This window comes from Dendronephthya gigantea, unplaced genomic scaffold (genome assembly GCF_004324835.1).
Source record: "Dendronephthya gigantea isolate DGI-Jeju-01 unplaced genomic scaffold, DenGig_1.0 000040F, whole genome shotgun sequence".
Classification (NCBI taxonomy): domain Eukaryota; kingdom Metazoa; phylum Cnidaria; class Anthozoa; order Malacalcyonacea; family Nephtheidae; genus Dendronephthya; species Dendronephthya gigantea.
This window is the reverse complement of record NW_021163050.1, coordinates 1517540-1535346: the sequence shown is the minus strand read 5'-3', so window position 1 is coordinate 1535346 and position 17807 is coordinate 1517540. Positions and strand designations below refer to the sequence as shown.

The following is a 17807-nucleotide window of genomic DNA, read 5'->3' as shown; positions in this document are numbered from 1 at the left end:
ACAACAGAGGAAACATTCACTGGATTTGAAATGGATGAGGATGAAATATTTGATTAAATTTAAAATTATTACATGCATGGCAAAAATTATAATTTATTAATTAAATAAACAAATATCTCCACCCTTAAATTAAATCCCACCCCATTAAACCCATTCAATAATAAGCAACACTTTTTCAATAAGTAACCTCCCAATATATCCCTACAAAGTATCCACCCAGTAAATCCCACCTGTTTATTAGCGTAACCTAAATTATTTTGTAATATTAGCAATAGTCCAATGTGAAATAATGTCTCATAATATGTTTTCCTCCCTTAAATGCCTCATTTGTGATCACTATCATGTGCTCTTTGCATTCCTTGGACAGTCTGCTACAAATTTGTGTCCTTTCATGGGTTGTTTAGATGCCCTGCATTTTGGTGCTGTTTTTGTCTTTTTCGGTGCAACTTGTGAAACTACAGTAAGAAATGTAATTGAAATAAGCAACCATGCTTGATTACAGTGGATGTGTATGTGACAAACTCACAAAGACACCATTCAGTGTAATAAAAATGATGGGTTTCCATGTTTACAAATAAATACCTGGTGTGGTTGGAGGGACATCTTTCACAATCATCTTTTTCCTCTCCTCTTTTTTAATTGCCTTGCCTTTTGATTGCTTGTTAAGTATAACATTCATAGGTGGTGGCTCTTTGAGTTGCTTAGCTGCCTTTTTCAGATTGTCTTTGGTAGCATTGAGCAAAGTCTGAAATATTTCTTCAACATATTCTGTACAAATCAAAGTATTTATTAATGTGATATACTGTACATGGATCAATAAGTATATACTGTTCATGGATCAATACAGTGTTTGGCTAAAATTAGTGTACGATAATGGATATCCATGATGGATAATAAAATTAGAAAAAAAAAGTTTACCAAAATTTGGCTTTACTCTGACGTCTCGAACAACTGCTTCACCATTTTTGAACTTTGGATATGATACTGCAATCCTCTTCTGGTTGGTCGTCTTGTGTAACTGAACATCTCTTTGAAGGTTGCAGTTGAAATGAACAGCTGCCAAGATATGCCTACCAAATTTGAATTTTATGTAAATTATGACTATAATAGTGTATGTCTCAAGGATGTTTTGATCCTGTCTACTGCCATACCATGATGGAAAACAATGTAATATCTGGTGTTAAACCTGTACTGAAAATACAGTAACTTGAAAAGTAATATTGTGCGATAGTACTTGCAATATCACTAGCAATAAGGACTGTGTACACAGATTAGAACTGGTTCATAGAGTAAATACATTGAGTACACATACCGGCAATACATTCCAGTGTACGAATATGCCAACATTTTTGGGGCAAAGTGGTTTAACACTGAATGGAAACCTTCCAGACAACTAGTTTGGGCTAATGGCGAAGCTTTCTTTATACCAGCGACCAGGGCTTTTTTTGTCAGCTCTGCACACAGTCGATCATGTAATAAGGTTCCTATATGTGGTGAATGTTACAAATGAGATTTACAATGTTACATTTTGAAGTGGCAAAAAATTAGGTACCGCTAATATACCCAAATTTGCTCTGTGGATATATTATATACAAGTAAATTACCTTTTGTTAGCCATTTCCTAGAACCAATATCTCCATGAGCACATTGGTTGAAGAGAGGATCTTCTAAATCACAGTGCTCATTCACAACATGACTCATAAATGCTTTAAACTTGGCCCATATGACCAAGCCATTACAATCATAGGTTGATGTGGCACTCCAGTGAAGGTGATTTAGACATGACTTGATTCATTCAGCTAATAGGCCATCAGCCACTGGCCAGAAAACGACTGGAAAATAAGTTTCGTTGCACCCCCCCCCCAGAGACTACAAAATTTCAACGTTATATCATTCAGTTATGTATTTCAATCAAAAAACACAAATGTTGTACCGCCGAAAACGTGCAGTTTTCAAAAAAAATTTTTTATGTAAATTGCTTTTTTCCGCCATCTTGGCAGCCATTTTGTTTCTTCTAAACTAGGTACAGTGCAGTGAAAAAGCTCATATAAGTTAAGACAAGTAATGTAAAAATTGTATATAAATATTTACAAGTATGCATCAATATATACCTGAAATTCTTTCAACACAAGGGCTACAAAGGCTTAATAGTACTATCCAAAATAATATATATATATATATATATATATATATATATATATATATCCATCTCGACATCCTGGTAATTATCCTCATTGGCTTTTTCTGGTTTTCACACTCAGCGCAACCACATAACTCGGTGCATGTCAGATCTTCTTTCTATTCTTGCAACCAGTTTTGCAATTGCAACTGGCACTTTCAAGAATGTTGTCCATCGCAGGTAAACAGGACAACCACTTGACTCTTACATCGCCACTTTCGTCCACTAGCCACCTATGGTTGCAAAAATCAGGAGGATTGATTGTGGGACTCAGGCATCGGCGCCAGATGTAAGCGACCTAATTGGCACGAATTATGTGTAACAGAAGAGCGTCTTTATTAGGAGGTGGACAGTCTTCGCCAAATTTTCCCTTAGTGAACGCGTTATACCTGGCTTCATTCACGGTTGTTGCTGTTTGATCTCCAAAAAGACGACAGGTAAACAGGTCCAGGTGGTTGATTGTTTGTTCGCAAACCACTTCTGAAGAGCCCAGGTCGGAAAACGCTGAAACAAACTCTTCGTTTGATCGAGTCAACTTAAGAGCATTTGCCTTCCCTTTACCATGAAATGAGCTGGTGTAATCACAACCTAAATGATATAATAATGTTTATATTAAGATGTGTAAATATTGTATCATTGCTTGACAAAAACCCTTTTTGTTTGATACTTTACCTGTGAATGCATGAAATCCGGGCAAAGCAGAACTCAGCTCATGGCTGATACCTCTCGATATAATGTCGACTGAAATTATCCTGCTTCGATCTCCAGTGCCAGTGTGCATAAAGATGGAAGGTTCGGGCAAAGTCAGCTTAAAGAATAATGTCAGAATAAACACATCTGTGTCCGATGATTTAATTACAATAGTTTGGTTGCCTGAACGTGCGGCATGCACTGCATGTAGCAATAGTCTTGTGTCTGCCTCTTCATGATAGCATAAGAGTTCATCCACTTTCTCCTGGACAATACCGTCACCAACAGAATATAGCTTCGTGCAGTGTTCACCTGGCGTCACAAACAACTGAAGTCCACCCAAAGACTGTTGGTCAACCACTGACCAAGATTCCAACAAAAAGGCGATCAGATTCTCTTTATTGCTGCCACTTGAAAGGAACTTCTTCCACGGTTTAAATACTTTCTGATCTTTCCCGTAGATACGTACGTTACTTGTGCCACAAGACGCTCGTTTTTCTCGCTCTGCATTTTTTATGCTGTGTTGCAGGTACCGGTCCGCAACTATATCAACACGCGATGCGTTGAACTTGCATGCAATAGCAATTATTTGTGCAAGGATGACATCAGCAAGCTCACCATATGTCTCTGGTACAACGACGGTTGACTGTAGTATGGCCATTGCATCGAGGAGAACACTACCGCCACGAGGAACAGAATCTACGACACAATCGGAGAAGTCCGATTCGAAAATATGTAATAACTTCGACTTCGTTGTTTTACAAATATTTCCAAACACTGTTGCCAACAAAAGGGGATAGGGGCCAAGACAAAACGAGAGTATCTCTGGTACATCGATCGATCTCTTCTGTCCGATCATGAAAAGCCTGGCGAATGTACTTCTATCCGCTTTCAATGATACAACCTGACCCTTTGATGTGAGCCTTGAGACTGGCTTCTTAGTTGATGCGAATGTTTTGAGTTTCTGCTTAGGGATAGGATCAAATATATCTGGTTCCTCGACAAGTAACTTGTTAGAAACAAACTGTTCGAACGCCTCATTCCCTTTGTCAAATGCGCCTGACAGATCAGCGACAATGTCGTTCGGTGCAACAACACCACTGGAAAGGTTTACGAGGTCGTTATCTTCTGGGTCATTCTTGAACGGATCTACCATTTCGCGAATTGTGTCGATCACCTGCAGTACTTGCTTTTCATCAGCACTGATTCTGGAAACATTGTTATCCTTTCGCGCTCTGAAATTGAATAATTATTATCTAATTATAAGCTAATTTAAGTATTAACTATAAACAGAGGTACTGTACTTAATTTTTTATTTTTTCAATGCGTGAGATATTGACTAATGTTAGCTAGACATCGCTAAGATAGACTACAACAAAATCTATGGCGACTCAGTATAACTATGCATTGCTTTGCGTGACAGCATGATTACCGGAACAGAATCTTGTTACTAAAATAATAAATCGGAAATAACCTTGTTTTCTTCTCTAAACCGGCCATAACTTTGCATTGTTTGGCTATTCCAACTCTTTGGGACTGTGAAAGAATCCAACGGTTTAGAGCAGCGCGATTCAGCATTATTCCAGTGACACCACCCTTCGTTTTGGACTCTCGATTGAAGGTCTGTTCTATGGTCTGGTCGCACGCGATGGATGAAAAGCCATATTCACTTTGCCTTTGTACTGTCCAGTTGTGAATAATATCTGGCAATGCATCTGTGAATGAAAAATCAAATTTACTCTCGGATACGAAATACATTTTTTTACTTAGTTCATGTTACTTCCAAATATACTTTACAGTAGTAGTACTAAGTGGACATAATCAGCTAACTAGCCCGAAGTTATCCATGGATGGGCTTTATGGCCATTTCTTCCCGGGCAAAAAATTTAAGGGTAAGTGGAAAGTGCGAGAATGATTTTTGGGCATATCTTCGTAGCCAGCTACGCGCCACTCCTGCAGAAACTTCTACAGGCATTGTGATGAGTGGCAAAAATTCAAACGAGTCAGTAAGGGGCCGATTACGTGGACCGGGCCCCGCTTTGCCGGGCTGAAATTTAGCAAACGATTATATGAGTAATTTTTTGCCGGGCTGAAATTTAGCAAACGAAGAAAATTTAGCAAACGCAGAAGCCATTGGTGTTTATGCATGTGTGTAACACTGTGCATGTGTTGACGAATTCCCCTGAAACGATTACATGCTAACTTTCAGCCCGGCAAGACAGGCTAGCCCGGTTGACATAACCGGGCTGAAAGTCCGCATGTAATCGAAACGTCAAAATTGCTTGCGATAATATAGGAAACGGGCTAGCCCGGCAAAGCTGGCCAGCCCGGTTTGCCGGGCTAGCCTGGTCCATTTAATCGGCCCCTAAGTCAGTCAGTCAGTCATAGTGTCGGTAGTTTGCTTTATGCGTGTAGTACCTTTTTGTATATGATATGATCAGTAATTTAAAGTTTGTAAATCAGTTTAACTTGTTTTATTTATTAATGCTCTACATCCCTTTTGCTAAGTCCACCAAGATATTGGGGAATTTTTCGGCGGTTTGGGTTTTGTTTCAAGGGGATTTGCGCAGAATTGCCCCCCGGAATACCCGATTCTTTCTTATACGTCGCAACTGCGCATGTGCTGTAGAGCCTTGAACATTATTCACGATGTAAAGAAACGAGGAGCAACGAGCATTGCTTCAAAACATTCCAGGCGTAAAAATCGAGCAAATCTTTGAGAATCTATGCAATTTATCATCTTATGTTTGAATTACGAGCATTCAATTGAACACAAATATAGGGTGGTGCATGATTATCTAGATATAGAATCGTGTAAGTCGTGATTGTTAGAGGGTGATTTAGAGAGAACTCTAACGTGAGTGTGTTGGCTTAAACATAGCCGATACGCTGATACAGTGCAATCGTGTGAGTTTCCCCAGACTGTATTACAGTAGGGTCCAAGCAAATTTATACAAGGCAGGTTGTCCAACCCAGGTAAGCCAAGTTAACGATTCTTTTCGAGGAGCTGCTCGATTCTTTTTGAGGAACTGCTTTTTTAATAAATGTATCTCTATCAGCGATGTTCTTTATTGCACCATGCAACGATGAAAACCAAGCTTAACAAAAACTGTTTTCTTTTCAGGACCTTGCAAGAAATACAAACTATTGTTATTTGCAGATTTTTGCAAATGGAAGTATATATTAACGTTTGATTTCTTTCTAAGAGATTGGAACATGCTTATTTTGAGCCTTCAAAAAATCCTGCACCCAATCCTCCAAGCTATCCTGATTGGTTGTTCATTGACAACGTACATATGGCAGCGCGATGTGAGGATATACACAGCTTGATAATCCAATAATTCAATATGTAAAACAACCACATTGGGTAAGAATCCGCCACCACAAAGTGATAAATGCTTTCTTAGTACAAAATTAAGCCTCAACAAGGGGAAATATAGCCTGTACATCTTGTAATTACGCTGATACAGTGCAATCGTGTGGGTTTCCCCAGACTGTATTACAGCGTAATTATCCCTTTCCCAAATCCCGGAACTAGCCGCGCAAGGGACAAGAAATATGGCAACACACATTTAAATTAAATGTTTGGTTGTAAAATGGAGATATTTCATTTTACGCCCCAGAGTTACGGGACCCAGGAGTTTGTTGTGGAGCACATTTTGACGTGGACTTGAGTCGTAAGACTTTTTCACAGCACAAACTATCGCAGCCATCAATTGGGTCGCAGGAAACCTAGACTCGAAAATAAACTTTCTTTCTTGAAATTTTCTTATAGACTGACCTCCTGACTCTGGGAACGGATTGCACGTGTTGTTTAATTTGATATAAACACTAAACAGGTTTTCCAAAGTCGAAGCAATCTTTACAATAGTCCGTAGATAAACCACGTCAAAACAATCATAAATCTGAAGAAAGATCAGGGTAAGTTTTATGTATGTTTTGCTCTTCCGATCCAATACCTCTGGCTCTTTAACGTTTCTTCGATATATAAACTGAACTGACTCTTAACGGGAGGTTCGACTGTACATCACTTTTGCCGTGATGCCATATTCTCGTATTTCTTTAAACATGATTCTTCTAATAATGTTTTAAAAGATGACTATATTAATATTATTGATAGCTATTATCACAAAGTCTAAAAACCCCACTGTAAAACCTATGTGCTCCTAGTTTATATACAAACATTACCAATCTAATATCTACATTGTCGTTGTAAACATGATACTATATTTATAGTTCAGCTAAGATGGCTTGAAAAAATCGGTTATGTGCGCTTGGTTTTGTCGCTCTAAACGTATGTCTGTAAGAATGTCATTAACATTTATGACAGCTCGGCAAAGTTCTTCGTTGCCCGTAAAATACGCGAAATCTAAAAGATTTTCTGCTATCTTACCCAGATAACTTTTCTCTATCGGTAAATTTGATCAATTTGCGTAGTTTAAATTAAACAGTTATTTTCGCCGACTTACCTGTAAGTGTATCCATCCTTTCTCGAGCATGCATGGCTGCACAATTTGTATCAAGGAAATTCCTCGTAGGTGCACTTCAAATTACATACTGGTCACCATATTTGATGTTTAAATTTTAAATGTTTCTTGTGTAAGTTGTGTTATTTTGTGAGATTGGGCTATTTGTTTGAAAGCAAATCCATCACCCACATGGCCCCATATAAGAAGATTTTATTCTTTTTATTGTATTCTATTTTATTTTCTTTTTAAAAACCTTGAGATCATACGTTTGTACTTTGAACTTGAAACAGGTACATTCTGTCCATAATCTAAGTGTACATTCTGTCCATAATCTAATCAGCCAGTTGGGAGTAGCACAATCAGCAAGTGGATAAAATCTGTTTTAAAAGATGCGGGTGTCGATGTGACCACATTTTCTGGAAATAGCGCTAGGCCGGCATCGACGTCTTATGGAAGGAATGAATGGGGGGTTGACACTGCAAGAAATATTGAAAGCAGGTGGTTTGTCGAATGCAAAAACCTTTGCAAAGTACTACAAAGTACTGGTAGCCATATAAAGTACGTACGCTGTATGCTGATATCAAATCATATTCACGGCTATTAGCCGTATAAAGTACGTACGCTGTATGGTATCGGCTGGTAGTTGTATAACGTACGTACCCAGTATTATGGTATATGGTGTATGAATTGTGAAGTTGAAGTTTTTGCATCTTGAAATCATATTCACGGCTGGTAGACGTATAAAGTATGTATGCTGTATGGTATATGGTTTATGAATGCTGATATTAGAGAGTTTCCACCTTGAAATCATTATCACAGCTGGTAGCCGTATAACGTACGTACGCTGTATTATGGTATATAGTGTATGAATGGTGAAGTTGAAGACCGGTGGGACCGCTCAATGAGGTAACGCCGTGTTGTCTCTACGCCCAATTACGGATGGACAGTCAAACCGACGCTTTCAAACAATAGTCCCACCGGTAGAAGCGCTCTATGAGGCAACGTGTCTGTCGTCTCGATTTTTTTTCAAAAATATTTGTTCGACCATATGGGTTCATGAAAGAGGGCGTAGTTTGATATCTAATCTGTTCTGTTTCGCTTTCTATCACAGGCAGAACAATATGAACAAATATTTTTTAAAAAAAATCGATGAAGGCGTGGATAGATTTAAATAATTTAAACTCTTACATTACTGACAAGACAATCTTTGTAATTTTAACTTGAAACAGATACATTCTGTGCATAATCTAAGTAATGAAATGTACACTAAGTCCTGTGCAATTGAATCCACTTTACAAGCATCTTTGTCCGCAATTGAGTCCCTTAATGACTCCAAAGATGGTACATTAGAAAGACCAAGGCACCAGCAAAGGAAGTTAAACAGTTGTGTAGGGACCGCTTGTAAAATTGCATCTTCATTGAAATCATCGGTAGTTGGGGGCCATTGACACTGAAGTGAAGGAACATCCTTTATAGTGTTCCTTAAGACCAAAGCAGCTCGAAACAAGTCTACTGATTCACTTTCTTGGGTTGGGTTAACTGACACATCCTCCTCTATCTCATCTATGTTGGAACTCTCATCTTCTGGTGCATCACTAAACTGTTCAGCGAATGTACCAGCTGAAAGGTCTTCAGCAAAGACAATTTCACTTCTGTTTCGTCTTGTCGGAGCATGAACACTAGCTGTGGGACTTTTCTGCAACCGTCTCTTTAATTTGCTTGCCCTGTACTGTGATCTTCCTGATTTTCTTCATACTAATAATGTACTTTCGAAACACTTTCCACCAATTTGTCATAAATACAAGTTCCTTGTTTTTGCAAATTCGATCATCGACGATTTCTTTACAGAGACTTTATACAGTATCATCTGAATCAACAGGATCGTCAATGTTTCCTTTGACAAAACGTATAGTTCTTGTAACAGTCTTGTGGTAGCACACTTCAATTGCTACACATCTTCATCTCTAATATGGATCAGAATATCTTCGTCTTTCTTTTGTTCTGCTGCCTCACGTAGTTGACCACAATTGATTGTTTCACACTGGGTTAAATATTGTACTGTGCGTTTTCTTGAATTCTGGTATAAATTAATGGTAAATAATATTTGTTACAATGGTATAAATATAAAGCCATTATGTAGGACATTTGGCAAGGTGTCAGTAAAAAAATCAGATCCCTATTACCTTGCTCAGTGTCGGTTGTATGATAAAAATATGGACCTTCTGACCTCCTTCAGAGAGCATAACCTTTTGAAATTTCTTGTGTATGCATGTTTTATTATATACCTTGTGTTGTATACATCATAGTTACTAGCTTACCTTGTCATTGTAGTATAATTCTTTTCTTTTGCATATTATACATATCTGTGGGAGTATTCCAGTACTTTTCGCTTTAACATTTTCACTGGTTGATGCTGATGTCTCGGTTGAGCTTCGACGTGATTTTATTGCTGGTTCGTTTTTTTTCTCCAAACTTTTCTCTTTATTTCCCACTCGTTTTTCCGCCATTTCGATTACTCTTTTATTTGTCAGTTTCTGGTAGCATTTATGATGGTAAAATAGCTCGGAACATACTGCTGCTTCATCGCAAATCAATAGCTTGCCTTCATCTTCGTTCATGTATTCAAAACTTTGTTCACTTACTTCTCTGGCTTCGCCATTCAAAACAATCCATTGTGATCTACACTCAACAATCTTACACAATGACGTCCTAGTAGCCGTAATTAAAATCTCGTCATCCTTTGATATTGTGCTATTAAAATGAATAAAACATCGGTTCTCTTTGTCTTGTATTGTGTCCGCCATGACAGCTCTATGTTTTGACCTTGGCAAGATACAAAGTTGTCCAATAGCATGCCAGAACTCATTCGTGAAAACGCGTGGAACTACATGCACAGCAAATTGCGATGAAAATTTTGAAGATACTTCAACTTTGAGCTCATTTTGATTAAAACTGCATGCCGAATCTAGTCACATTTTAAATCGTGTTATATGGACACAAAAGCGTTATTTTTAATGGTTAAATTGTAGTCTCCGTTGGGGTGCAACGAAAATTCATAAATCTAGTGAGTGGCTGATGGCCTATAAGTCTTCAATTCAAAGCCTTTCTCCTTTGGTATCTTTGACAGCACTTTACGAATTTCTATGAAAATGGAAACAACTTGTTTCAACTTGAAACAACTATAGTTCAAATCATTAGTAAACACTATTTCAATGTTCCCCTATCTCACTCACTTTTCTTTAGATGCCAAATATCAAAATAGTGTGTTATGTGCTTCAACACTTTCTTCCTGTGACTGGAGATAGACTTGTGCCTATCAGAAATGAATGTTGTGATCAACAAGTCCCAGCCAATAAGGTCGTCTATGCACTTCTTGAAAACCAAGAATTCCATGGCAGGACTGCTTCCAGCTTCATTTCTCTAAATTTAATTAAAATGCAATACATTATCAATAATATTAATAGGACTACTTTTTAGATACAAGAGTATCTTATGCAATATTTAGGTACCTGAACAATCCCAAAGTGATTTATCATAGGTATATTGCAACAGAACATGGTATAAGCACAGAACTTGGCACTATGACCCATACTGTCATGTCTGCCATCTCCAGCAACAACAATCTCATCACCACCTTCTTTTTAATTTTCTCTAAAGCATTTTTTTGGTATTGCTCCCAACAGATATTGATTGCTGGAAGTAATTTCTCCTAAACCAGAAAAAGTAATTACCCTTATTTATAAGTACGGTGTTGGTTGTATGATAAAAATATGGACCTTCTGACCTCCTTCAGAGAGCATAACCTTTTGAAATTTCTTGTGTATGCATGTTTTATTATATACCTTGTGTTGTATACATCATAGTTACTAGCTTACTAGCTTGTCATTGTAGTATAATTCTTTTCTTTTGCATATTATACATATCTGTGGGAGTATTCCAGTACTTTTCGCTTTAACATTTTCACTGGTTGATGCTGATGTCTCGGTTGAGCTTCGACGTGATTTTCTTGCTGGTTCGTTTTTTTTCTCTAAACTTTTCTCTTTTTTTCCCACTCGTTTTTCCGCCATTTCGATTACTCTTTTATTTGTCAGTTTCTGGTAGCATTTACGATGGTAAAATAGCTCGGAACATACTGCTGCTTCATCGCAAATCAATAGCTTGCCTTCATCTTCATCTTCGTATTTATAAGTACCCTTTGTGTACAACTGGGAATGACCAATTTATTTTGTTACTTGAGCCAAGTTTTAATTCACAGTTCACAATTGTATAAGTTCATACTATTGCAGTATTAACTATCTAATTACATCTATAAATATAGTACCGGTATTGAAGTGTTCGGGACATGCTGGTAAAGTATTTAGGCAATCCATTTTGAATTATTTATATACATGTTTATGTCCTTTTACTTACCCTCTGATATATGTAGTATGTTTTCAAACTGATGCAACCAAGTCCCATATGTTTGCAAAGCTTTAGAGTCTTCCCAGGTGATCCTCCGCTGACTAGTATTGAGAAGCTTAGGAGGAAATTACCCGCTCTTATTTGTGATTTGGAATCAGGCATATATGGCTGACTATGCCATTCCATCTCCTGATTACATGAAGGGCATTTTGATTTTATTGAAATACTAGTTCCACATTCTTTCACCTCTATCTCAGAGTTGTCATGTTTGCATTTTTGACAGAACTTGAACAATTGAAGTAACTTGGAAAGAAACACAATATGCTTAGGTTCAGTCCGAAGGTTTGTGCCTGCCAGAGGTAATCTATAAGATAAAGAAATTGCAAAATACATCACTCAACAAATAATAAGAATGTACAAAAAATTGTAATTGTGATAGTTAAAAAAACCATTTGAACTTTTGAAAATTCATACGAATGTAGACTTACATTTCTAAGTTAATTGAATCCTCAGTTTCAGAAGTTTCTGTTTCTGTTTCATACTGGGATATTTAAGAGCTACTTTCCTCTTCTGGGTATTCAACATCCATTTCATACTCCTCTTCATCCTCATTTTCATCACTTTCAACAGCAATGGCTTCTTCTACCCCTTTGTATTTCTCTGCACTGTTTGCAGCTGTTTTTACCCTTTTTATTCTTGATTCCAAATTTTTAACTAAAAATTAAAGGACTCTTTGTCACAATAAAACAATACAATGGGCACATCACATCATAGGCAGTTTTTATTTCCAAACAGAAAATTTGAGAACTGTCCTACTAAACTGATTTGCAAATTGCAATAGAAGGTAACTTTATTCCTACTTTTTCTCCTGTATGTTTTGACTTCATTTTGTCTTTTTTTTACAATTGCCCCCAATGTTGTCACATTTCTGGACAGTTTTTTGTTCTCTGCTAAAAGGTGTTCACAATCCCTGCATGCAGGTGGCAACTCGGATGAGGCAGTAATTTGATCAGGTTCAGGGTCAGGGGTCTTAAAATCATCCCTCTCTTGACTAGTGCTTGGATTGTTTGATAGGTCAATTTCTTTGCACGTGGTTGGCTCAGTGGTAGAACTCGATTCTGGCCCTCTTTGCATGGTTATTGCTTCCTTTAAGATCTACAAAACAGTTAAAAATTGTATCAAGTTGCATGTGAAACAAAAAGCCACATGATACCATCATTACTATGAACTAATGACAAACAAAGTTCAGACTTTCAAATGTGTTTTTCTTATATATATGCTTCGGTCAATTTATACTTTATGGCAGCTTAAGCGCCTTTTTAATATCAGTTCAAATTATATCAGTCGAACAGATTCAAAGTTACGCAAAGTTATGTAAATAAAATAAATGTGAATTAGCATACCATTCTTTTGTCCCTGTCTGAAGTTTTTGGCGTGTCAGTCGGTGGCATGATTGTTGGGAATACGCAAATACCGATCTCGTCCCTTTTGAGCCATCTGTTGGCAACGGTGCTTTCACCTTCGACATGCGAAAATTGTCGCGAGAAATCTTCAGGTTTAAAATGTTCAGAGCATATGACTGAATACGCCGTCGGCGTCCATTTTGCGCGTTTGAGGCTTACAAAGTCAGTCCATTTCTTTCGTCTTTTTTTTGCTTCCGCTCGTTCATCCCCCAAAAAAGGAATAGCATGTAACGATATTTCTTTTTCCTTATCTCCTATGTTGCTACAACCAGCAACAACGCATCTTTTCGGCATTTTCTCCCTTGTTCACCCGCCTAGCAAACTTGCATAGCACTGTAACCTAACACTTTTATTAGTGTTGATAAAAACAGCAGGTTCACCAAATGACGTCAAAGCTCTAATCAATCAACTAGCGCTCGTGGAACAAAATGGCGACGATTTTTGGGCAATTTTACCAACTTTGAGAGGGCATAAAATCGCGAGGATTTAATCGATTGAAAAAATTTCTCCAGTTTTGTACTCCATAAATAATGGTAATTTATTTCATGGGAAAAAAAAATAGGGGGTTAGTGGCATTTTAATGGTAGTGGTGATATCGATGATGGATCAAATGATGAGAAAGAGCGAAGTGATAGTGAAGATAATGAAAGTGAATGTGAAGAGGACATTGATATGGACGACAACTGATTTAACATACAGAATATTTCAATGCAATTATAGGTTTTTTTTTGTTTGTATATATTAAAATAGGTTGAAGCATTTTCAGTTTAAATTTCATCACAGTTTCATCACAGTCTCATCACAGTCTCATCACAGTCAGAAACAGGTTTTCATGAACGGCAACAGTTGCCTCTAAGACTCGCCTGGGCTCTAACAATACACAAGAGACAATGATTAACTCTTCTAAAGGCTTGGATAGATATTGGAAAAGAACTGCTGGAATTTCATACGTGGCTATAAGCAGAGTGAAGTCTCTTTCATCTTGCATCGTTGAACCCATGACATATGAGTGATTAACAAGCTTGAAATCATCAGCTAATTTACAATACCGGCTAGATCATTTAGCACAGACTACCAACAGCAGTGCATTTTAAATTGACAAACCATATTATAGGTTTGAAATTGGACTTCGGATTGTGATGTAGATCTCATAACCCCTTTATTCTGTAATAAATTATTATCTTTATTCCTTAATGTTTATTGTATGTTTCTCTATGTTATTATTATATTTATTGTCACTGTATGTGTAAAAATATTATCATCAGCACATTAATTTGGTAAGTTTTTTATTCTGTTTTTGTACTCGCTCCTCTTTTACGACATATTTTAGACTAATTGTATTTTATTCCTAACGTTACGCTCTTTTGGTTTGTAGATTCCCTCTTTCTGGATAAACATGCAAAGGAATTAAAGTGCTACTGAAACGAAATTTTGGGTACCTTTTTTTTTTCTTTATTGGATAATTCAAACTTTCCTGATCAATTTGGTATATCTTTTATCAAAATCGAATAATGGGAACACAAATAGATTTTGCCTCAAAGTTAGGTTATGCGTGCGAATTTTTATTCCTGATATATGATGCCGGTGTGACGTAATTAAAAGGACGGAAGTCGAAGTAAGAGCATAGCTTTGCTAGTGTTTTGATAGATGCGCTGAATATATTCATGAATAAACATGAGTTTATCAAGCAGTGAGAGCGAACGAGTTTCGAAAGCGAGAAATCTGACGCTGAAAATGAAAATTTGCGTTCGGATTCCGGCGATGAGGATACACTAGTTGTAAACTCGGTTGTGAATCCTTATGAAAACGAGCCTTTGGCAAACGACGCCGAGGAGAATTTCGTGTCTGTCGAAGACGACGCAGATGGCATCGACCCTCGGACGTTGGAAGCGAGATTCGAAGGAACGGCTCAATTGGAAGAATGGTAAGTTATCAAATTGAAGTTTTTTCTCTTATTTCGTTGTGAAATAAATTAGTACTTCTTGTTTTATAGGTGCGCATGTAGCTTGTGTCGAACGGAAATGCTTACAGATGCTATCGAATACCGATGTTGTAGAGAGGTAGGGCCTGCTTTGCATCAACTGGTGTTCGATGGCAGCATTGAAAAAATAAGCTGTGTCACCCTTCATGAGGAATATACGGTGATGACCCATCCAACAGTCTTGAAAAATGTTGGCCCACTTTTGAGAGACAAAGATGGAAGGTCATACAAGCGCCGTGGGATCCATGAAAATGAGTAAGTCAATTTGACTCGGTCAAAATAGATACTTTTTGATAAGTGGATATTTTTTATAGATACTTAAGAGCAGTTGCATACCGGTGGATTATTCGATGGCTGTGTGGATGCCTTGGTTGGGAAAATTCTAGACCTTTACCTGCATGCATCTACACAGACATTAGAAAGAGATTTCCACTAGGAAATCCCAATGAATTTGCTGGCTACAAGTCTTCACAGCAAAGAAACTAATGAAAGTATGAAACATTCAACACATAATTATATTATTTATCTTACACTGTAGTATTTACAATTATATTTACATAGAAAGGTTGCTTTTAAGACTGGTTGTCAGTTGATCCTTGTGAACATTGACTTTTTGAATGACCCCTCATAGGCTGTCCACATTTTCTGCAGCAAGGAGTTTTCCTTGTTTTAGTGGGAACTGTTGAAGCAGCTTCTTTTTCTAGAGCCAAAGCTCTAGCTTGCATCGCATCTTGATCTGCAAATATAAGGCTAACAATTTATTTTGGAATTTTTAGAATGTGTTATCCATGCTTGTTGTATATGTTTGCATGAACAACCTACATGAAGGAAACAATGGAGTTGAAGGAAGTTGCTTTCTATCCAACTGGCGTTTGATTGCTTCAGTTTTGGACAGTCGACCTGGGAAACTTGTATTCAAGGCTTCTGGGATGTTTTCCTTATATTTCTTTGTCACCTTGTCCAGGGTTTCCTCAGAACTAAACATCACGACCATTTTTATTTCATTAACATAGTCTGGAAAGATAATATCAAAGTACTTTGGTTAAACCTGGGGTTGATTATAGATTCCTCTTCACATTGCTCAGCATCACCACACTTACTATATGATGGAGCTGAAGAAACTGTTCTCACAACTTCTTCCCCAAATTTAAATTTCGGGTATGTCACACTATAATACGGTGTTCCATTTTTGGTTGTTTTCGGTTGGCGGTTAAGGTTTTCATTAAAATGAAGTACTGCTAGGGTGTGTCTAAATGGAGCAAATCAGTTATAATTAAAAGTTACAAGTGAAACAGGAAAGATATTGTATAGATTTAGCAATAATTCTTTTACCTGCAGTAGGTGCCAAGCCATGAAAAGTGGGTCATCTTTGGATGCCAGCCATTTAATGTTGAATGAAAACCTTCTAGGCAGCTGGTTTGTGCTTCAGAGGATAGTCGTCTAACATCCTTTAGCATTGTTTTTTTTAGCAAAATGGAGGAAAGCTGCTGGAAGGCTTTTGTTCCTGCAGATGAAATAAACAAATTCATAGAAAGAATAGAAGGTACAAAACTATCTAAAAGTTAATACATACCATTTTGAATCCAAAGACGATCATCAAGTTCGTCATGAGCACATTGTGGAAACAACTCATCAGGGTGATTTTCATGCTTGTTTGCAATATGCCTGACAATGGATTTCCATTTCGCTACAATCATATCCCCATATCCCATCTTTGTAGACATAGCGCTCCAATACAAATGGGTACGGATACCTTTCATCCACAATGCCAACAACTCGCATCCTTTTTCTTTGCTAGCTTTCAAGATGTTTTTGGAAAGTCCTTTGGAAACATGCCACAAATCATTGAAGTGTTGGGTTTCCTTTTCAGTAGTTCTGATCCACTTTGCGATCCCTTTATGCCGATCACTGATAAATATTGGAATTTTCAGTCCATTATCCTTCAGAAATTGGAAGCACCGTTGAGCTCCATCCAATTCCATGGCATTGCTGCTACCTGACTGATTTGACTATACAAAAAGAAATGGAGGGTGTGCAACAACCTGCTGTAGTCAACATTGCTTATGAAACTCCAAGCCAAGTAAATTGAACTAATTATGTATTGAATTAATTTGACATTTAATTTAAATAGTCTATAGTTTACCTGTCTGATTTCAAAATGGACAATTTTGGAAATACTATTGCAGAACATAGAGTAAGCACCATACTTGGCACTATGGCCCATTGAATCAAAACGACCATCGCCAGACCAAGTAGCATCCTTTATTTTCTTCAGTTCCTCAATAAGGGTTTTTTGGTACTTTTCCCAATGCGTCATCACACAGGCGATCAGGAATTTGTTTTGGTGTATGTAATATGCTCTACTGGTAATTGAACAAAGGCCCAAATGCTTGAAAAGTAGAAACACCTTGCTTATACTAACACCTGACATTAAGATAGCAAAGCTTGTCATAAGGTTACCAGCTGCATGCCTTCCTAATACATATGGCTGACTGTTCCACTGAAAACTTTTCATAGCTCCACAGGCTGAACAACATAGAGTTACAACAGCCATTGAGCCATTCCTCTTGATATCTACTTTGGGATTTGGACTCTTGCAATTGAAGCAAAACATAGTAAACAGC

At 37.5% G+C, this 17807-nt stretch overlaps 1 protein-coding gene, 1 long non-coding RNA gene and 1 pseudogene across 2 annotated transcripts; 1 reads left to right on the top strand and 2 right to left on the bottom strand.

Moving 5' to 3' along the window:
- Positions 1–568: 568 nt before the first annotated feature.
- LOC114526657 lies at positions 569–13496 on the bottom strand (annotated as a pseudogene).
- Positions 13497–14951: 1455 nt separating this feature from the next.
- Positions 14952–15616, top strand: LOC114526673. Its single transcript, XR_003687359.1, has 3 exons — positions 14952–15126; positions 15196–15438; positions 15498–15616. It is a non-coding gene; the product is annotated as an uncharacterized LOC114526673 (long non-coding RNA).
- Positions 15617–16172: 556 nt separating this feature from the next.
- Positions 16173–17412, bottom strand: LOC114526672. Its single transcript, XM_028548248.1, has 4 exons — positions 17327–17412; positions 16757–17192; positions 16516–16687; positions 16173–16432 (listed from the first exon to the last, which is right to left on the bottom strand). The coding sequence occupies exons 1-4, from the start codon at positions 17405–17407 to the stop codon at positions 16180–16182; spliced, it is 942 nt and encodes a 313-aa protein (XP_028404049.1). The 5' UTR covers positions 17408–17412; the 3' UTR covers positions 16173–16179.
- Positions 17413–17807: the final 395 nt, after the last annotated feature.

Bases quoted from the DNA above. Each gene is read 5' to 3' on its own strand.
- LOC114526672 (XM_028548248.1), bottom strand. From the start codon at position 17,407: ATGGGCCATAGTGCCAAGTATGGTGCTTACTCTATGTTCTGCAATAGT. The intron at 17,193-17,326 runs GTAAACTATAGA...CTTTTTGTATAG, and splicing joins TCCATTTTGAAATCAGACAG to TCAAATCAGTCAGGTAGCAG. The intron at 16,433-16,515 runs GTAAAAGAATTA...TGCTCCATTTAG, and splicing joins TGGCTTGGCACCTACTGCAG to ACACACCCTAGCAGTACTTC.